Below are 22534 nucleotides of genomic sequence, written 5' to 3' on the forward strand. Positions count from 1 at the left end.
TCTCACACACCCACAAGCAGAATAGCAGAGATGCACCACTGTCCTATGGAAATGCCACTGGTAAATAAATAATGTCCCTTATACAGCTTTTTCCAATCTGGTACAGGTTTTAGAATTCCTAATCTGCCTGGACCTTTGCTGTAATATGGCTGGGAATTTCACAAGCTGTATTTTGAAAACAAAATTGTGTTATAACGTTCTGCTGAACTGCTGCCTTCCGTTGAAGAGAGTTCTCAAGGATTTAAGGCAGTGGTGGGATTCAATTTTTTTTACTACCAGTTCTGTGGTCATGGCTTGGTGGCCATTGCATGGCTTGGTGGGCACGGCTTGGTGGGCATGACGGGGAAAGGATACTGTAAAATCTCCATTCCCTCCCAATCAGCTGGGACTCGGGAGGCAGAGAATAGTCTCCGAACTACTCAAAATTTCTGCTACCGGTTCTCCAGAACTGGTCAGAACCTGCTGAATACCACCTCTGATTTAAGGTTCTTATTTAACTAGTACATACTCTTCTTCCTCCATTTCTATTGCCCAAAGCTATGGTTTTGTGGGAAGAAATGTCCATCTGGATTCAGTTCCAAGTGGGGAGAAAGACACTGGAAACATGGAGCTGATTGGAAAGATGGTTTAATGGTGAAGCAGAACCACCAAGCATGTGTGATTCTGAGTAGCTGATCACCTGGTTTGATGAGCACATGGATTTTTATGCATTTTGTTCCACAGCATTTTGTAATTTAGAAGTTCATTTTGCGTATTTTGTTATTTGATTTTAATTAGTTTGTCTCGTGAAGGCCGGCAATGAGTTGGGTTTTTTAATCTTGTTTAAGAAATGTAATTAATCCTAGTTGGCGGCTTCCTTTGGGGTTTTAATCCGGTCTTGAATTGATTACCAAATCTGCATTGGCCCCTTAGTTTCTACTCGGGGCAGAGAGCTGAGGGTCTGACTAAACTGGTGCTTGGAACCATCATGCATAGAATACAGGAAGCTTGACTCTCCTCCTGCTCCTTAGTGGTTTGTTTAGGTCAAAAATACAGAAAACCAGTAGATGTAAGCAAAAATTTGCAAAGGGGTATGCTCAGAAAAGGTTTTGCCTTTACCTTAACCCTACCTTGAAGCATCACCTATGTAGACCACAGCAGGGATGGGATTCAATTTTTTTTACTACCGGTTCTGTGAGCATGTCTTGTTGGGTGTGGCGTGACGTGGTGGGCATGACAGGGAAAGGATACTATAAAATCTTCATTCCCTCCCCATTCCAGGGGAAGGTTACTGCAAAATCCCCATTTCCTCCCAATCAGCTGGGAATAGATGGAGGCAAGGCCAGTCAGAGGTGGTATTTGCCGGTTCTCCGAATTACTCAAAATTTCCACTACCAATTCTCCAGAACTGTCAGCACCTGCTTTATACCATCCTTGGGCCACAGGTTAAGGGTATGGAAACAGCAGATAGTTATAGATCTTTCAAATGCTTTATAGTTCATGTAAACATATTTTCTACATATTATGGCTATAACACCGCTAACCATAATGTACAATCACATCATGAAACCATACTAAATATGGACGTTAAGTTACATTCCCACTTTGAGGGAAGGCAATCTCTTGCCTGATTTTTGTGTTTGTTTCACCATTATTACTAAAATGTAAAGGAAGGACTGCACTGAGTCAGTCCGCAAAGCCTTCTCATACAACATATAAGCTCCTTATCCAAGCTTTGCATTAGGGATAATTTGAAAGGAACTGTGTAGGAAGACCTCCTATTGGGTCTGGTGAATTTAAATTGCCGGGGCGGGGGGGGGGGAGTGAGAGGATGGGTAGGAGGATAATGTGAAAAAAAATTAGCTGGAAGATAAATATCAAATCCTCAGAGACTCCTCACCTGGTTGACTTGGTTTATAAAACCAGTAAATACAGAACCACGCATTGCTGAATTACTCTCCAGGGATGCCTTCGGAAAATGGAAACAGCATTTGCATAATTGCTTATATGGCGTGTTCTCCCTTCCACGATGGTCTTTAAGTAAGGAAACTAAGCTAGGATACTTGGACAGCAGGATAATTAAAAACAAGGGAGCTGTTCTACAAACCATATGTGTGCAGCTATGAGGCAGCGTCTGGTTAGCCCTCTTTTCAGGCTTCTCCAAATGGCAAATCCTTGCCCTTATCTCTTATATTAGAATGACTATGAGAATCCTTACAGCCGTTCATTTAGGGCAGTGATTCTCAACCTTCCCAATACAGTTCCTCATGTTGTGGTGACCCCCAACCATAAAATTGGTGTCTCGGTTCCTAAGACCATCGAAAAGATGTGTTTTCCGGTGGTCTTAGGCGACCCCTGTGAAAGGGTCGTTCGACCCCCCCAAAGGGGTCCCAACCCACAGGTTGAGAACCACTGATTTAGTGACTGTTCAAAGTTACAACGGTACTAAAAAGGGGGGGGGAATTTGCTACTGGTACTCACACTGACAACCATCGTAGCATCCCTGCGATCATGTGATCAGCATTCAGGTGCTTGGCAACGGGCACATATTTATGACGGCAGCAGTGTCCCAGAGTCACATGATCACCATTTGCGACCTTCCCAGCCAGTTTCCGACAAGCAAAGTCCATGAGGGGGAGGGAGTCAGATAATGAGCATGTGACTCACTCAACAATCATGGCATAAAAGGCCATAAAATTGGACATGGCTTACTTAACAATGGCTTTGCTTAATGATGGAAATTCTTTGCCCAGTTGTTGTCGTAAGTTGAGACTTCCTGTACCGTGACACTTGTGCATGATGCAATGTTAGATGATGAAGGCAAAATACAGCTAGCCTTCGACTTACAACAGTTCTTTAGTGACGATTCAAAATTACATCCCTGAAAGAAGTGACTTGTGGCCGGTTTGCACACTTACGACCATTGTAGCTTTCCCATAGTCACATGATTTACATTTGGATGTTTGACAACTCACTCACATTTATGACAGTTGCACTGTCCAGGAGGCACACGATCCCCTTTTGCGACCTTCTGACAAGCAAAGTCAATGGGGAAATCAGATTCATTAACTAGGTTATTAATTTAACAACTGCAGTGATTTATTAATTTAACAAATGTGGTGAGAAAAATCGTAAAATGGGGAAAAATTCACTTAACAAACATAAATTTGGGGCTCAATTTTGGTCCTAGGGGACTACCTGTATGTAAAACAGGCTATTAGCTATAACGAGCAGCAGAATCGTTCTGATAGTTCTTCCTAATTCAACTGTCAAGTGGTCTCTCAGTGATCTACTTCTCTTTATTGTATGAGCTATATTTATCATACCCCATTTCCTTTTAGCTGGAACAATTGTGTGGCGTGTGCTTTCAGTTCAGTAGCACACTGAGGTATGGATGCAGTATATCCCCTAGGTCAGTGATGGCTAACCTTTTTTGGATCGTGTGCCAAATGCAATGGAAGCGCATTGGTCGTGTCCAGGCGTGCCACGCCCATAATGCTATGCGCATGACCCCAGCGCATACATGCAAGCGTGATCAGTGCGACACCCCCCCTTTTGGCACACTTTTTTGCCCTCCCCAGGTTCCAGAGGCTTTCTAGGAGCCTGGGGAGGGCGAAAACAGCCCCCACGAGGCTTCAGTCTTCCCTAAAGCATCCAGAGGGTGAAAAATGGCCCAACGAAGAAACCGGAAGTCTGTTCCTGAACTTCCGGTTTGCGCATTGGGTGATTTTTTGCCCTCCGGAGGCTTCAGGAAAGCCTCTGGAGGGGAAAAAAACGGCCAAAAAAGAAGGCCAAAGTCAGCTGGCCAGCGCCTGCATGCGCACTGGAGCTGACAGGGCAACGCCTGGGGTGCCCTAACAAATGGCTCCGTGTGCCACCTGTAGTACACATGCCATAAGTTCGCCATCACGGCTCTAGGTTATCAACTACATTTTTCCAAAATCTCCATGTGCAAACTAAGCCCTGCATTAATAGGAACAATAAATATATAAGCCAGTCATCACATGACCGGACCCCAATTTTTTTGAGAATTTTTACTGGATTTTGATCATGTGACCATGGGGATGCTGCAATGGTTTTAAGTGTTAAAAAATGGTCATAAGTCTCTTTTTCAGTGCCGTTGTAACTTTCAACGGTCACCAAGTGAACTGTTGTGTAAGTCGAGGGCAACCTGTACAAGAGGATGTTATGACAGTTGTAAACTTTGAGGATAGATCCTAATTCACTTTTCCGAGACTGTTGTAACTATGTACTGACATGAGACGAAAAAAGCTCTGAATTACCTGTATATCAAAAGCATTTCCTACAATGTGCTTTTGATTATCATTTTCAACCTTCAAGATATAAATAGCCTTGATCCCGATGGCCACTTCTGGATTGGAGCAGCATACAAGTCCCAGTACAATAAATAAACTTTTGAGATGCATTTTACTTCTGCTTTCATAATCATCAATCAACTTGTCTACTTGAGGGAACATTCCTATCCATTAAGGTCATGAGCAACCAAGGGATTTGACAATATTGTTTCAGAAAAGACACTGCTCTATTATTAGGAGGGACGTGTCCTGGCTGAGATATGTTTGCCAACATCTGTAATTTTTCCTCTGGTTTCTATCATATTGGATAGGAATTTAAGAGTTAAGGATTTGCTAGTATTTGATCATAATCAGCTTTGACAATGGATGATAAAAATTAACCTATACAGTAGAACCTCTGGTCCCAATCATAATCCATTTCATGACTTTGGTCACAACCCAATTTGGTCATGACCGGAAGCGAGACTGACTGCACATACGCGTACCCAAAAAAATGGCGAGGAAGGAGAAATCAACGGGGGAAGGGGAAATTACCTTGTTTTATTGCCACCTGAGTATTTGTTCACGATGAGATGCAAAAAATTTGCAAAAATTTTGGTCGTCACCCAATTTGGCTGTGGTCATAAGTGTTTGTGACCAGAGGCTCTACTCTATCAGTATTTCCTTCAGCTGCTGTCTGATTAACTGGGAAACACAGCCAACGCCTGACATTTACATTCTCCTACCCATCATTTCATAGCACTGAAGAATTTAAGCGATGAGGGTAATGAGACTAAGAAATATGGACAAGAAGGTCTAAGATACAGAACTGGCAAATGTTCAGCGAGGCCTCTTCCAGTATCTGTGAGAAAGAATCTGTCTATGGGGACAGATAGGGAACGGGAGGCTACTACACCCTCTGCCCCTGTGGTTGGTAGTCATGGCAGGAATGCTGTGTTTGCAGATTATGTCACCAAAAAGAACAAGTTAAAATGTAGTACAGGTCCTTGACTTACAAGAGTTGATGTTGTCAGTCAGTCGGTCAATCAATCAGAATAGAGCTGGAAGGGACCTTGGAGGTCTTCTAGTTCCGCCCCTTGCTCTAGCAATGGCGAACCTTTTTTGGCTCGCGTGCCATAAGCGGGGGGAGTGCAGCAGGGGGTCGTGCGCAGGCATGCCGCACACATAATGCAATGCGCGACCCTCCATCATGCATGACAGGCGTTCCCCCCATTTTTGCATGCTTTTTTCACCCTCCCCAGGCTCCAGAAGCTTTATAGGCGCCTGGGGAGGGTGCAAACAGCTTCCCCCACCCCCTCCTTGCATGCCCTGACACATGGCTCCATGTGCCACCTGTGGCACACGTGCCATAGGTTCGCCATCCTGGTCCTGTACCATTTCACTATCTAGTCTCTTCTTAAAAACCTCCAGCTTCTGAAGGCAATTTCTGTTCCACTGGTTAATTGTTAGGAAGTTTCTGTGACTGTTCAGTTACAATGGCATTGAAAAAAGAGGTTTATGACCATTTTTCACACTTACCACTGTTGTGGCATCCCTGAGGCCATATGATCAAAATTCAGACACTTGGCAACTGGTTGATATTTATGACGGTTGCAGTGTCCCAGGGTCACATGATGATCCCCTTTTGCAACAGTCAATGGGGAAGCCAGGTTCACTTCACAACTGTGCCACTAACGTAATAACTGCAGTGATTCACTGAACAACTGGGGCAAGAAAAGTCATAGAATGGGGCAAGATTGACTTAACAAATGCCTCACTTAACAACAGGAATTTTTGGCTCAGTTGCAGTTGTAAGTCGAGGACTATCTGTACTGATTTTGTATTAGTTGTGAAATGACATAGTTCCCAGCTACCTTTAGTTGAAGGTTGAAGCTTCTCTGGGAAAAGGAATGGTTGAACAAGCATTTATGATAAAACCTAAACCTTCTTCAGGCAATCAGAATACAGAGAATTAGAATACATTAGAACATTATCTGCAGAGTTGGGGTAGGAAACCTTTTGGTTTTGCTAAACTGATCACTGTTGAATCAATTCCTCTGTTCCTCCTCCCAGGATTGCATTGAGTTGGCATAGAAACCACATCAGGGCTAGACAACTATAGCAGTTCTACAAGCAGTAACCCCCCCCCCCCCCAAACACATACACACAAACTCCCAGGAGAATAGGAATAGCTCCACCAAAGAAAGACTTGTGTAGGCTTTGAGCAAGGGAGGCTGAACTCACCTGGAGTTTAAAAGGCAGGGAAGTCCTTGAAGACAAGGACAAGGCAAGGTACCTTCTAGATAAGACAAATTTGGGGGCTATGTCTATTGTACAATCTCTGCTACAGTTTGAACTCCTTCAAGTGGGAAACGCCTTTCAGTTTCTTTGTTGGGGGGAATTAAACTGGAACACGACTCCTAGGGATAGGAGCATGTCTGAATCCAGGAAACTAAAGTACAATGCATACAAGAAGCTCCTTAGCAACACACCCTGCCCCTCCCCCACTGAAAGTCACAGGTTGAATTCATATTTCAATCTGAAATGTAATTTTGCTAACACTAGATTGCCCCATAAGCCATAATAAACCCCAGCGCCCGAGTTCACACTTGAGCTTCGTGAAACCACATCATAGCCTACATCCTATTCGAAGCAGATGTGATAGACTGGCACAGTGAGAGCACTTTTTTTCTGGCCCACATTTGCATTTCGGGTGTGACCTCCAAAGAAAGCTATTAAAGTTGGTTACCCTACTAACATAACCCAAAAGCAGCAAAGCTATGTTAACGTCTCTATCCCTGACCCACATTCTTAAGAATGTAGAGAGAGCCATTCCTTCCTTCCCTCCGCGTAAAATACTTCCAAATCTCTCTTCACCTTTTAGCTCAGTCTCCTGCTGGAAGGAAAACATGAGGATGTCATGCTATCCCCAATGTTGTAGGTACCCAGAAACACAGTATTAAGTTTGGCTCCTGACCAAGGTACACAACAGGACATTAGGGGAATGAAGGCATTACCAACTTGTCCCTACCTACTCTGCTTCTACCTTCCCTGTTTTAAGGAGCTCCCAAAAGGAATTCAGCCAAATTATGGCTATGGACAGCAAATGGAGAAGACAGGACTTTCCTGGAGGCTGAACAACACTTTTAATTCCACCTGAGTCATCAAGAAGAGTATGGATCAGGAAATCACAAAGCGATTTAGCTAAGTCCAAGCCTGTTCTCTAAGGCCACGTGGCACACAGTAGTGTTTTCTCTTCATGGGCTTTGCAGATTTGGTTTTCATTAGTTCTAGTCGTTTCTGTTCTTACTGGCAAGGAAAAAGCAGAAGCATCCTTCCATCTATTTCCCCAGGCACTGAGCTGTATGATAAACCGGGGGTGGGTGTCTAATAAAGCCCTTTAAGAAACCCCACCTGTATGAGACCCAGGACACCACCAGAGCAGGCCCTTGTATTCCTTCAGGTGCCCCCTTGCTATTTGCTTGAAGAAACAAAACATAAATGCAACCCTCCAGGAGCAATTCAGAGGTTAAGACACACAACTCAATGCTCCTTCACAGTCATAGTCGGAAAGAGTGTAGAGTAAGACTGCCCTCTGGTGAACAATGCAAATACAGCCGTTATCTTGTCCAACAGGCAAAACAACTTTCAAGTCCCCTTCATTGTTTAACCACCAGCCCAAGGTAAATGGAATACTTTCAAAATCAATACAACATGATGGGGAATTATTGATATATGAACCGTCCACCCAAGGGACCCTATTCAGCTCACAGCCCAGCCTTCAAGTGTTAACTACTGTTAACAATTTCCTATATTCAGGAAATTGAAGGGACATTCAGATTTTCTGTGAGAGGAGAACCACGGGGGTGGGGGTGGGTGGGGGGTGGCATTGTTTCAGTCTGCTCTTAAACCCACCTACCAACTCACAAATAAAGGTGAGAAGTGGCTCTATCATTAAAAACAAAAGGTATGCCCACTGCCCAGATCTACGAAGCCGAGGCGGGCAGGAGCCATAACAAAGCCCTCTGCTATGACTGAACTCATTTGTTTTGGAGAAGCTCTCAGAAGCTGAGCTTCTGTTCAGCCTTTTCATGCTGCGAGACTCTGGAGGCAAAGGCAAAAGCAGATGGCTAGGGAAGCATATGAAGCACAAACCCTTAGCAAGCCGTTTAGACTTCTCCCCTAGCAGAAAATGAGATTCTTTCCATCTAATGAATGAGCCCATCAGCCTTGCATTATTATTCCCCAGTGCCCAGGCCTACATGAGCGAATTTACCTCAAGAGCATACCGAACATGGAATCAACTTCTAGGATCCCCACTGGCAGCCTAACACAAGAAGCTGGGACTACTAATGGAAGAGACGCTCAAATCTTGGCACACAAAACCCACAGATTTAACAAGGTTCGGAGATTCCATCCTTTCCAAAAGAAAACAGCCTTTCAGAAGAGCCAGAGTGAAATGAGTCCAGAGGAAGGCCAGGAAGTTCCACAGAAGTTCTTTCCTCTGGGTAGCAGAGCAGTGACAACATGCTCCAACGTGTATCAGGAACTGAGAGAACGAGAGAGACAGGGAGGCTCCGCTGGCATCTGAGGCAGGTCTGTAGCTGAAATCTGGTCGCAGAAAGCATTTGGCTTGGAAGGTTTAAGAGTCACCGTTTAATCCCGTTTAAGTTACAAAAAGGAGGAGTGCGCACGCTACAAAATAACCTTGATATGGGAACATTAACCAGTTACAGCTTCCATTCTGTGCAGAAAACCTGCTCCAGGATGGCTGGGTAATGCCAGCAGGGAGGCCTCCTATACCCCAGGCATGCTGGGATTCCGAGATTCAATGCAGGGATAGCCCACAGGTAGTAGTGGAGTTAAGATGCAGCAATCAATTCTGGATTTGGTTTGACTCTGATGGGCGATTTTTCTGTGGAGAAGGAAAAACATACACAAAAGAGGAAGGAGTTATTGGTTTGGAATGGTTTTAAGAGCCAGTAAATCCTAAGCAGCAGTTTATGCAATCCTGCCAACTGATATACACCCTGAGCAACTTTTCAGGACCTCAGACACAGGTTCTCTTTACCTCCTCCTGCTCCTACAAACATTCCCTCCAAATAGTAAATGGTGAACTCATCTCTGATCTTCCAGAATGTGTGTGTTTGTGCTCTACATTCTTCAGGAGTTGCATTAATACCAGATTTTTTCCAAGGTCAACTAACAAATGAGCCACAATGCTTGCTGAAATGCAATGTCCCCACTCCCTGCCTCAATCTTTCTGGAGAAGATATGCTTAATTATGAGTGCACTCTTCAATTCTGGCCTCAGCAGATAAACCCTATTCTCCCAGTGGGCACCTAATGCCTTTTAAGAGAGAGCTACTGTGACAAGCATAGAAGAACATGCCAATCAACTGGGCTACATTGTGCTACTATTAATCACACTGTGAATGGAGAATGCAAGTGGCAAGAGACGCTGTAGCACAAGCAGAGCAACATTGTGGTTATTTTTGACAAGCCTATTCTTCTGTCCAGTTTCGCTGAAAGTTTTCTTCCGATTCTGACTGATCCTCCCAGATCTAGCCCATTTAAGGGAAGGATTAGTCAAACCAAGAAAAGATTTCAATAATAAACTCTGTAAATAAAAGCCTGAACTTGCTGCTCGCTAGAAGAGCTATCTATTTACATATGATATTCTGTAGTTGGGTATCTCTCATATATTTGTTATTTCTCATATTTATGTATGGCATGGTCTCAGCAGAGCCAGCCTATGATACATTCCACAAATAAGCACTAAAGACAAAATGTACAAAATACTGTAACGTTCTGTAAAATCCTAAAAAAATAATCAGTATCCTCCTTCCCCCACCAATAAAAAAAACAATCTGAAATTGACATTAAAGACTACAGATCACAATGCACTCTCTGGGGAAAAATAAAAGAGCAAAAATAGATATTAATTCCCCCCAATTTCCCCAGCCTCCAAAAATGTCAGAAGGAAGCAGCAAAACTATCAGGGAAAAGACGCTTCATAGCACTGGAGCCAACACCAGCATTACAGATTCCAAAAAAATCACTTCTCAGAGTGGCACATACAAAGGACCTTTATCTGAAGAATGCAACTCTGAGCTTACAACATACACAGGAAATCTTCCCTTCAGGACAATGGGACTCAAGCCTTTCAGAAATTTAGTTTCAAGCACCTTGAATCCGATTCAAAAATTTGTTGGCGGGCAGCTTAGCCGGAATGCGTCACATGCTCCTGCTAAGATACATCTGAGAGAAGTATGGCCGCTGCCATTTCCAGTTCTCCTTAAAAACCACTTTTTACACTGAGTATGTTGTAATACTCCATTTGATAGGTAAGCAAAGCAAAAACAATATTTCTCCAAAAAATAGTAAATCATTTACAGGTTAGAAAAGATGTTCTAGACCAGGGTGTCAAAGTCATGGCATCACATTGTCGTCACATGATGTATTGCAACTTCTCCCCCCCCCACCCTTTGCTAAACGCATCCAGCCTGCATGACGTGAGTTTGACACCCCTGCTCTAGACCACTTCATTGATCTGTGCATTCAAGGATGGCCCAAGGCCCAAGAACCTGTCCAACAAATTGTAGATTTACTCCTTCGGGAGAGAAAAAAAAGATATTAATGTAGAATAAGAGTCCTTCTCAATCGTCTGAGAACTCACCAACTACCAAGCTTTCCAACTCATCCAGATTCAATTTTAATCCATTGCATTTTAGGCAGGCTATAATCTGGTCCAAGCAAAACCAGTTCTAAATACCTGTGCTTTCAATCTATTTTTGAGAGTACCGGGTTTGGGGCATGATCAAAATTACAATTAAACTTGCTAAAAAAACAACAACCCAGGAAACTGCTTTGGGAGTGTGCACTTGGTAGTTGACATCGTGTGCTATAGATTCAGTTTTCAAGAGGTGCTTCAGAATATGCAGGAGTGCAAATATGGAACCTGCTTATGACTAATTTAAGCAGCTGTGTTGCTTTCCTGGACCATACAATGGTAACCATTGCAGAGAAGCCTTCCCCCATTGCTACATGATCCTGAAACCAGATGTGGCTGTTTTAATGAGTCATAAACTAATACTACATTTGCATTGCAAATAAAAACTGAGACAGCAAAAATGTCCTACTTCTCAGTTCTCATCCTTTTGCTTCCTACTTTCATTCTCTACAAATTCACTACAGCCCCACTTATTTTACATTTCAGTGTTTGCTTTCAGAAAAAGAGACAAGCAAATTGAACAAAAAACAGGAGCCCGATGTTTTAAGACACAAATTAGAAGTAACTTTATTTTTTAAATTAGTTTCTAGATTTTAGCCTCTCATAGCAATTCAAAATTGGGTAAGAGATAGGAAAACAGTTAACAGTTTCTAGATAAGCAAGTATTACTTTAAAAAGGTTATTTATGTTCTATGCTTGAAATGGGAGAAGCACTCAAGTATAATGTAGCGGGGAAAAAACCTCTCTTGTGATCTCTATATGGTATATATCAGTGATGGCGAACCTGTGGCACGCAGAGCCATTTGTCAGGGCATGCGAGGCGCTGCCCTGTCAGTTGGCCAGCGCGCATACGTGCACTGGCCAGCTGAGTTCACCCTTTTTTAAAGCCATTTTTCACCCTCCCCAGGCTCCAGAGGCTTTATAGGAGCCTGGGGAGGGCGAAAAGAGCCCCCCCTGCCCCTCCCCGGAGGCCTCATGAGCTTCTGTGAAGCCTCTGGAGCATAAAAAACCGGCCCTACGGGCAAACCTTAAGTTCAGGAATGGACTTCCGGTTTGCTCGAAGGGTTGTTTTGAGTGCTCCAAAGGCTTCAGGGACCAGCTTTCGAAATGCTTAAAACGACCCTCCGAGCAAACCGGAAGTGACTTCCGGTTTGCTTAGAGGGTCGTTTTGAGTGCTCTGACGGCATCTGGGAGGCCTCTGGACGGTCCCTGAAGCCTTTGGAGCATTCAAAACGACCCTCCAAGAAAACAGGAAGTCACTTCCGGTTTGCTCGGAGGGTCTTTTGACTGCTCCGAAGGTCCCTGAAGCCTCCGGACAACGTCCGGGGGGGGCGGGGGAGGCTGTTTTTGCCCTCCTCAGGCTCCTATAAAGCCTCTGGAGCCTGGGGAGGGTGAAAAAAGCATGTAAAAATGGGGGGTCGTGCCTGTAGTGCGCGCATGCGCACTGGGGGGTCGCACATTGCATTATGGGTGCGGCATGCCCGCACACAACCCCCCTGCGCTCCCCCCACTTGTGGCACGCGAGCCAAAAAAGGTTCGCCATCGCTGGCATACACCAATATGGTATAACGTTTAAAGTGCAGGGCTGAGACACGCCCAAGTTCAAACCTCCATTGAACCATGAATTCACAGGGTGACTATGGACTATGGTACACTCTCATATTAGGAGGGTTGCTAGCAGGATAAGAGCAAGAGATTTCCATGCTGCTCCTTTGAGTTTCCAGAGAAAATATGGAATGTAACAACAAAATAGGTAAAAGAGCTACAGCTAATGCAAAATAGTAGTTTAGAGGGTTAGATGCCGAAGTATGGAAGGCCCAGGACCAAATGAAATCTAATATAAGTGGAAAATTCACTCATTTTCCAGCCTTCCTCTTTTGTCAATACTGGGCTAATACCCCACACCTATTTTCAAGGTAATGTACAAATAATTGCCACCAAGCGGTACAAACATTAAAACTACAAACTCTAAAGCTCTGCATAGATTATAATACCTGGCTGGGGACTGAACACAAAGTCAATTTCAATACAAACTATTATAAACAGCCCTAGAGATATTTGTGAATGTTCTGTGGATGTCATTTCTGTCTTGAATGAAGTATGTATTAGTCATAGCCAAAGACCAAAAGCCGTCTTTGGCTTTGTGTACAATGGCAATATCAAAAGGAGAGGATAAATGCCAAACAGATAATATTACCTGAAATCCTTTCTGGGAGAGGCTCTGAGGGAACCTCTGGAAGATCAATCTGCTCCTGGAAGGGAAAAAAAGGTTCTTGTGAAACATATTCTAAAGACAGGAAACAACTTTATATTAACCGTGGAACTTTTAAATGCACAGGAAATAACTATGTTACCATCAGTCTGTCACTTCTAGAGTTTTGAGCCTGTATTATTTATACTATGCCTCCAACACCTTGATGGGTAATTCTGATTAATTTGGTTAAGTGAAGCTATTGACTCTTCAATGAATAAAGCTCAATTCACAAGGACTGCGTGAGGATCGACATGTAGTTTTCTTGACATCAATAAAGAAATGGTTTGAAATGGTCTTTTTCACATCTAGTTTATAGTTCTTGGAATTCCTGAGTCAATGCTATTCAAGTTTTTCCAGATCACCCACAGCTGGCTGGTTGTTGATTACAATACCATGTCTATGGTATTGTATAGCGTGGGACATGCATAGACGTTTTTTAGGAAATATTGTGGATTGCTCATAGTAATTTGAATCGGATACATAGTCATCATTTTCTATCAAGCAACAATGTATGGTCTCTGAGATACTATCCCTTCCTTTATCCCTGAAACTGCTGGTGGACACCACAGTAGAAAAATTACAGGGGCTTCCTAACTTGTAAGAAGGAATAATCAGAAGATTATTGAGGCACTATTTATTTCCTTCTTTCTTGATCATAGCAAGAAGATAAGATATAAAATGAATTCTGATTTATATTTTCTGCAAATCACTTATTTCTCTACTAGCATGGGACTGGTAAATATACAGACATGAAGCCAATTTAAAAGATATGCAGTAACATCAAGAATTACCCCAAAAATAAAATAATAATAATAAATATACTAATGCCGCCAGATTATTTACTTGAATTTTCTTGAGCTAAGTTCTATCTGCAATGATTCACTTAACAACGGTAGGAAGAAACACGGGGCAAAATTCACTTAACTCTCATTTAGCAACAGGAATTTTGTGGTCAATTGTGGTCCTAAGTCGAGGACTACTTGTAATCTGAATATTTTGGGTAAAAATGCTGCTTCCTCATAAAAAGATACCATTTCAAAATACAACTCCTGAACTAATTCCCTGACTTGGCAATTGGTGCTTACCTGAGTGATGGCATCTAATTCAGCTAAAATAGCATCTTCATCCTCTGTAGTGAAGCTTCCAGACAATATCTCATCTATTTGCTGCAAAGAAAAAGGCAGACAGCTCGGTGAACACCATGCAGTAACAGATCTCCAACATTTCAGTTCCTTCACCGACATAAAAATGTATATGACCAATTGTACCTATCTGTTTTAGCTTCAGGACTAATTTAATGCACACTTTCAGGTAATATGGTAAGGTACTTTATGCTACATGTAAACAAGCATGTTAAAAATTCAAAGGAGTGAAGTGGTGGAATGCAAGACATAAAAACACAATGCCTTGCACTAAGGCACTGCAGAAGGGACCATGCAAGCCATACATACCCTCTGGTACTCTACAGCCTCCTGGGTTTCATCCATGATTCTTTCCACCTCTTCTATTGACATAACCTGTAAGAGAACCCCACAATTTTACATCAACAAGATGACTGGCAGTGAGATGCAATTTAAGAGAGGGCAGGCAGCTCCGATCATACTTACTTGGTGCATTCTATTTAAACATTCATTGCCAATTTTGAGACCTTCAATCACTTTCAGCTCAATCTGTGTGAATTCAATATCGTGGACCTGTAAGAGAGAAGACAAGGATCACAGAGTGCCATGTTCTAGCTATAAGTGTTAAGGAAAGCAACCTGAAGATGTTTGAAGACTTCTAGCGAACAGAAGGCAGCCTGTGGCAGCCTGTTTCACTGGTTGACAGTTTGTACACTTAGATGGTCTACAGCAAGAATGGGCAATTAGTTTTCCCAAGGAGCCATATCAGGAACTGGGATTGTTGTGGAGGGCCAAACCAATAGGGCTGTGAAGGCATGCAATAAGCCATGGAAGGGCGCACATACTTAAATTGAAAAACAACAACAACCAAGCAGTTGTCTTCAAAATAAAAGCAAATCGTGGTCTGGACAGTGACAGCGAAAGGACCAGATGTGGCCCAGGGTCTGTAAAAAGCCTAGATCTGGTCTACAGAATCCATGGACAGTAAAGCACCAAGCAAAATAAGGAGCATTCCTTAGTAAATGAGAATCTTGCTATGTCAGCAAGAAAAGCAAGAGAAGTCTAAGTTCTATAACTTCACTGTATGAATCAAATGAGGACCCAGATTGTTGGGGGCAATAGGCTGACTCTGTAAACCACTTAAGAGAGGGCTGTAGAGCACCTTGAAGTGGTATATAAGTCTAAGTGCTATTGCTATTGCTATCAGTGTCTACTGAATCACTAGGACTACAAGTTGTTCAAATTGATTTCTGGACTACAAGTTGTTCAAATTGATTTCTGATGCCTCTCAACTTTTCTTGCAAAAAGGCACATGGACACATGAATGTATACACTATCAATTCTCCTTAAAATGCAAGGATATTAGAACTGTGACAAGTTTGATAAGAGGGCTGGATGACTAGCAAAAAAAATGATGGAACGAGGGACAGGTCTGCCAATATCATGTGACCATTAAAGCAGCTAATGCTGTTCAAAGCTATCATTCTGTTCTTAAGACAAACAATATATACTTGTGCCAAGACCCAGGGGTACCGTGTATACTTACAGATAAGCTGGTAATTTTAAGTATCAAAATACACCCCACAAATTGTATTTGGCTTACCTGCAAACTGCAGCTCAGATTTTTTAAAGACTATCATGGCCCAACTGCACAAACAGCAAATGCCTAGCAGTATCTTGGTTAAAAATTCATGGGTTGGCTTATCTGAGGGGGACATAGTTTTCACGGTATTTTAACTAAATTTTGAGGGTCGGCTTATCTGTGAGTATATAAAGCTAAAGGTTCCCCTCGCACATATGTTAGTTGTTCCCAACTCTAAGGGAGGTGCTTATCTCCATTTCAAAGCCAAGGAGCCAGCGCTGTCCGAAGACGTCTCCGTGGTCATGTGACCGGCATAACTAAACTGTGAAGGCGCACGGAACTCTATTTCAAAAGGTGATCCCTATTTTTCTACTTGCATTTTTACATGCTTTCGAACTGCTAGGTTGGCAGAAGTTGGGACAAGTAACGGGAGCTCATTCAATTATCCAGTGCTAGGGATTCGAACCGTCAAACTGTCCACCTTTCTGATCAACAAGCTCAGCATCTTAGCCACTGCGTCTATACAGTACTCCTAAAGGAAGCTTAAATCACAGCATTCCACCATAAAAGACAACGTGAATCCTGAGTTGAAGAAATCCTCTTATATTAAAAGTGAATTAAACTAAATGCAGAAGCTTACATGTAAGCCAAACTTCAGAAATCCTGAAAATCAAGTGACCAGATGCAATCAAGAAACTCAATCCCACATACCATGCGCTCTAAATTGCTAATTTGGTTTTCAGTTTTGTCTAACAATTGCTCTTCATAACGCTTCTTCTTTAGCAGAAGCTTGGCTTTCCTAGAAGGAGAAAAAAAGGAGTGGATGAAAAAGCAAGTCTAGAAAAAAATATTATACCAAGCCATTTTTATCCCAGCTCAATAGAAAAAAATAATTTCTTTCAGGGTTTGATAACTTGACAAGTTAACTAAATGTCCTTGGAAAAACATATAGGTCAGTTACAGTACTAGTCTGGCATATTGCCTCTTGTCAAGCAAACCTTATTTTTCACCATTATAGCCAACAAAACTGATATATTTATTCCCTAGAAATATTTTTAACCCTTTAAAATGTTTTAAAAGTGTGCGGCCACTATGTCAACACACTACAGTGATTAAATTGCACTGGCTGTCAAACTGTTACCAGGTATTTGTTTTTATTTAAATTATTTACAGTTACCCTAAAAATAATAATATAAAATCTTAGAAAATAGCAGAAAAACACAATAGCTGCAATCACTCCCCTCCACAAACATCCAATCCCAAAATAGCCAAATGGTTTACAAACATATAATCTCTGTTAAAAATAAAGTTTTTCATTGACTTTTGGAAGTTTGTTGGTAAGCAAATGAGATGGGCCACCTGACAAAAGAATTCTGGAACTTAGGGGCATCTACTTAAAATGCTGCAATTGAAAGGACTGTTGGGACACACCAGAATATTTCCAAACAGCAGTCTCCACTATACACAGCAGAGAACTAGAAAGCATAGGAGGGCATGTTTCAGCTGAAACACCAGCGGGAATCATTTGGCTAAGGCTATATTGAAATCTGGCGCTACATATAATATATATGGAACCAGTTTGGTCTGTCACGGGTGTCAAAACCCACGGCGTCACATGATGTCTTTCCCATTCACGGAGCTGGGGTGGGCGTGGCCTGCACGTGATGGATCTGGCCTGTGGGCTACTAGTTTGACACCACTGGTCTAAGTGGTTAAGGTATGAGGCTAGAAGTGGGAGACTGTGAGTTCAAGTCCTGCCTTAGCCATGAAAGTTGGTTGGGTGCCTTTGGGCTAATCCCTTCTCCCTCCCAACCCACCGCACAAAGTTGTTATTGTGGGGAAAACAGGAGAAGGAAGGTATGTTTGGATATAATTGACACCAGTGATGGGTTTCCATTATTTCTTACTACTGGTTTACACACGTGTGATGCTTCTGCACATAACCTTGAATTATTTGTAAAAATAATAAAGGTGGGGTACAAATAAATATAAATAACTAAGCTCAAACTCTGTCCAAAAGTGACTTACTCTTTCTTGCCATCTTTTAGTAGTTGACGAGCAACAATCCTCTCTCGTTCCAGCTGTAGAGAAATCTTTTTCTGATATTGCTTTAATTTGTCTCGTTGCTGTTTTAGTTGCTGGAGAAGAAAACAAACAGTCCATTAGAAGAAATATTTTCTTCCTTAAGAAGGTATACCTGTGAACCCAGCAATCTTGATCTCCAATCTACTGTGCTGGAAAATACTGGAAAGTTAAACGAGTTGAAAGTTAAGCTATGCAAAATTAAAGTCAAATCACTGCTACTGGTTCATTGTTATACATTATATAATAATTAATATTATATATTAAAAATACAAAAAAAAATGGTAAGAATTATTGCCATCCCCTGGCATTCACACATTGCTGAATTTAAAGGGTGCCTTATTAGAAAGTTTAAGTATCATTCAGAACAATTGTTTATGTTGCTATGCATTCACTAATAAAAAATTTGATCTCCAGATATTGTTAGACTACAGTTCTTCTCATATATGGCCACTGACGAATTCAGAGAGTAACAGGTTCCCCCTTCTGGGAAGTGCGTGACTATAATTGTTGGGAAAGCATCCAGATCTCTTGGTCATTACATGAATAGCTCATAGTTTCTACAAAATGTCGCACGAATCTATGATGCATCTATTAGAGCCTGGAATGGGGTGGGGTTCCATTACATATTGAAAAAAAATATAATTGTATTCCAACATTTCTTTCCATTCTGTAGACAGTTTTACTATCTTCAGTTTAATTACACCCAACAATGGTGATCTACTTAAATTCTAATGTAATAAATACAAACAAATGACAATTTTAGTCATATGGAAATACGGAAGAATCAAAAGTGAAAGTGGCTCACAATTTCTCTCCTGACAGATTCAACAGTCAGTAAATCTGCCCTTAAAGCTATTGACATATATAAAAGGCTCCTCATAAAGTAATAAGGAACTCTGAAGTGTCATGAAACATTCTGATAATGCAATCCTGTAAGGCATGCCAATTTTCTTGTTAAATGAAGAACTGTGATTCGTGTCACAGCATGTACTTTGCATGTAAAAATGTTCCAGGTCCAATCCCTGGTTCTTTCAGGTGGGATTAGAAAATATTTCTGCTGAACACTTTCACTGCTTGACAGCAAGAATCTCACTGTTAAGAACCAATACAAAGCTTTATAAATGCATTGACTTGGGATGATACAAATTCAATTTCCTACATACGTTTAGTGGACATTAAGTAACTATATGAAAAGATTCTAGATTATGAAATTGCATGATAGGTCAAACAAAGAACAGTTGTTTGAGATTTCCTTAACAAAACATTTGAGAAAAGATCTCTTATTTCCTATTCAATGACCTTGCATTTTACTTTATGCATTTCTATAATCTGCAGAATTTCTCCATTCTACATATTATGTCCTTTTCTCCTTTATTTCCTGGTAGTTAAGCTGCTTTCCAACTTATTTCACATTATTGAAATAGGAGTATGTTATGCTTTTTAACATTCAAGGTATTCAGAAAAATTCTACCGCACACCCAAAGTATGACATTAATTCCAACTTCAAAAGGACTCGGCAACTTCAGGATATTTTTAAGATCATCTAAAAAGGTGTCGTAGCTTTGCGACATAGGATTTGGGTCAAAACACTTGGGCTTAAGCAAGACTACAAGCCAAGATTCCCAACTCCAGACAGCATATAATATCCAGGCAGCTTCCACCCATTATGGCTGTGTTCCCACAAAGTGTCTAGGGCCAAAGGTAGGTTATGCAATCACATACAGCTTGTTATTCCATGTTAATTTACACACACACACAATTATTTTATTATTTTATCCAACAAGCTATTGGTTGAAGCGTTCTGCCTCTTTGCACTGATACACCAAAGAAAGAAAATGCTTGTAACCTCTGGTTAAAATGAGGGGTCCTCAGTGCTCTCTGAAGCTTGGTGGAGGCCTTGCAGACGTTTCATTACCCAAACTAGGTAACATCATCAATGCTAGTAACGTCCTAATAGTACTGATGTTACCTTAGTTTGGGTCATGAAATGTTTGCAAGGCTACCACCAAGCTTCAGAGAGCACCGAGGACCACTTCAAAGGAAAAGAAAGGTGGCAGACCAATATTTTGCATATATGCACGCATTTATGTGTGTATATACATTATATCACAGAAGTGAGTACACCCCCTCACATTTTGTAACTATTTAAGTATTTGTTGCCACCAATTGAGACATTAATGGCCGTGTGTTGCCTTATTTTGAGGGGACAGCACATTTACACTGTTATACTAGCTGCATGCTCACTTCTTTACATTGTAGCCCAGGGTCGTTTCTTCAGTGTTGTCACATAAAAAGATATCCTTAAATATTTACAAAATGTGAGGGGGTGCACTCACTCCTGTATATGCATGCATGCATGCATGCATGCATGTGTGCATACACACACACAGTGGCACGCTTTTTATTTAAAGAGAAGAAGGGGAGGGAAAGAAAAGTGGGAAAGGACTGCGAGGAAGTCCGTGGAAGAAGTAAAGCCGCCCGTAAAGGAGAACAAAAGTCGCTTCCTTTCCCGCCTTCCTGGAGTTACGGGCTCTTGTGCAGGCGCCCCTCTTTCGCCCCCTTCCTGCACGTGCCAGAAACCCCGGCCGGCAGCCGGAGCGCTCAGGTATCTTTTCTTGCCTTCCTTTCTCCGGAGGAGACGGAGGGCTGGGCGGAGCAGAGCAGCCAAGGGTTACCCCGCAGGAAAGGCAGCCCTGCTGGGTTCTGGTGCCAGAGAGAGAGAGAGAAGCTGAAGCTGAAGCTCCGGCGCGCGGAGGCAGCCTGCCGTTCCCACCACCTTTCCCCCCCCCCCGCCCTCCTTCCTCCCCCGTCCCCGCTCTCACCAGCACGGCCTTATCTTGCTCGGTAACGCGGGTCTGCCGCTTGCGACCGAACAGATTCCCCATCGCCCCGGCCCCGCCCGCGCGGCCTGGCCTACCTCGGCCCCACCCGTGGCTTACTTCAGTACGGAGGCCACCGAGGCTCTATTCTGGTAGAACGAGACCCGCCAGACTCGGAGCGAAATCGACGGCGGACTCGTGTCGCGGACTTAAGAAAATGACAGAGGAAGACTTCCCCCACTTTTCTTTTCTTTTTGGATAGCACACTTCCGGGACAAGTTATATGGTTTTACTGGCACACTGAGGTAGGATTCAACTTTCGGTTCTCTAAGTATCTTTTCTCCCGCCTTCCGGAGAGGAAGTGACGTATCCCGCATCCTTTTACCGTAACGCATGCTATATAAAGAGAGTAGCTGCTCCTTCAGTTCGGTATTTTAGGGATACGGGACGGGTGCGAGGTGACTGTTGCTTTCTTTGCCCGAGATGGAGATTGGCGATTGATAATATCTTCAAATGATGCGTGCATTCAATTTCTCACACTAATCTAGGGCGCCCTTTATTCTTTGCATTCCTGGGGGTTTTCTTTTTATGAGACCTTCGCTATGAAAAAGATTTCTATAATTTATGTAGAACGATGAAAAGAAGGACCAGGGGAGACATGATAGCATTGTTCCAATATCTCAGGGGTTGCCACAAAGAAGAAGGAGTCAACCTATTCTCCAAAGCACCTGAGGGTAGAACAAGAAGCAATGGGTGGAAACTAATCAAGGAGAGAAGCAACTTAGAACTAAGGAGAAATTTCCTGACATTTACACCAATTAATCATTGGAACAACTTGCCTCCAGAAGTCGTGAATTTTCCAACACTGGATGTTTTTTAAGAAGATGTTAGCCATGTTAAGTTCAAGCACAAAGATTGTGAAGCCCAATGGCAAAAAGCCAGATGAATTTGAATCTGGCATCTCCCAAGCTCTCTTGGAGTTGAAGATGAATTCTGACTTAAAGGCCCAGCTGAGAGAAATGAATATTGCAGCAGCAAAGGAGATTGAAGTAGGTGGTGGTAGAAAAGCAGTCATCATTTTCGTACCAGTTCCCTAGCTGAAGTCTTTTCAGAAGATTCAGGTACGGCTAGTTCTAGTTTGTGAGCTGGAGAAAAAAATCAGTGGAAAACACATAGTTTTTATTGCCCAGAGAAGAATGTTACCCAAGCCAGCAAGAAAAAGCTGCACAAAAGACAAGCAGAAGCGTCCCAGGAGCCGTACACTTACTGACGTGCACAATGCCATTCTTGAAGACTTCAACAAGGTTGAAACATTTTCTGGTGTATACGAGAGAGCTGACGGGCAAAGATGAGTTTGAGTTTCCAGAATTTCAGCTGTAAAGTGCAAAAACTATATGTGAATTAAAAGTTAATTCCTTATTTTAAAAAAGATGTTGGATATTCATTTGTCTGAAGTGGTGTAGGGTTTCCTGCCTAAGCAGGGGGTTGGACTAGAAGACCTCCAAAGTCCCTTCCCTGTCATTCTATTCTATTTTCTATTGTGATCAGTTTCATTAGTCTCAGTAGATTATGGATACAGGCTTAGCAGTGTAGTTGTGATTGAGTATTTCACAGAAATAAAACTTGTAGGAAGGAGACAGGTTACAGTGGCTTTTCCTAGTTTCTTA

At 42.3% G+C, this 22534-nt stretch overlaps 1 protein-coding gene and 1 pseudogene across 2 annotated transcripts; one reads left to right on the forward strand and one right to left on the reverse strand.

Moving 5' to 3' along the window:
* Positions 1-7396: 7396 nt before the first annotated feature.
* On the reverse strand, positions 7397-21189 carry CHMP6 (charged multivesicular body protein 6). The gene is made up of 8 exons (XM_081945394.1): positions 20871-21189; positions 17992-18101; positions 16675-16762; positions 14868-14954; positions 14712-14777; positions 14346-14426; positions 13204-13258; positions 7397-9189 (listed from the first exon to the last, which is right to left on the reverse strand). The coding sequence occupies exons 1-8, from the start codon at positions 20931-20933 to the stop codon at positions 9137-9139; spliced, it is 603 nt and encodes a 200-aa protein (XP_081801520.1). The 5' UTR covers positions 20934-21189; the 3' UTR covers positions 7397-9136.
* A 136-nt stretch (positions 21190-21325) lies between these two features.
* LOC309388236 (small ribosomal subunit protein eS7-like) lies at positions 21326-22247 on the forward strand (annotated as a pseudogene). Its single transcript has one exon. The product of its transcript is annotated as a small ribosomal subunit protein eS7-like (transcript).
* The last annotated feature ends 287 nt before the right edge of the window (positions 22248-22534 follow it).

Source organism: Natrix helvetica (assembly GCF_964273705.1).
Source record: "Natrix helvetica genome assembly, chromosome: 1".
Taxonomy (NCBI): Eukaryota; Metazoa; Chordata; class Lepidosauria; order Squamata; family Natricidae; genus Natrix; species Natrix helvetica.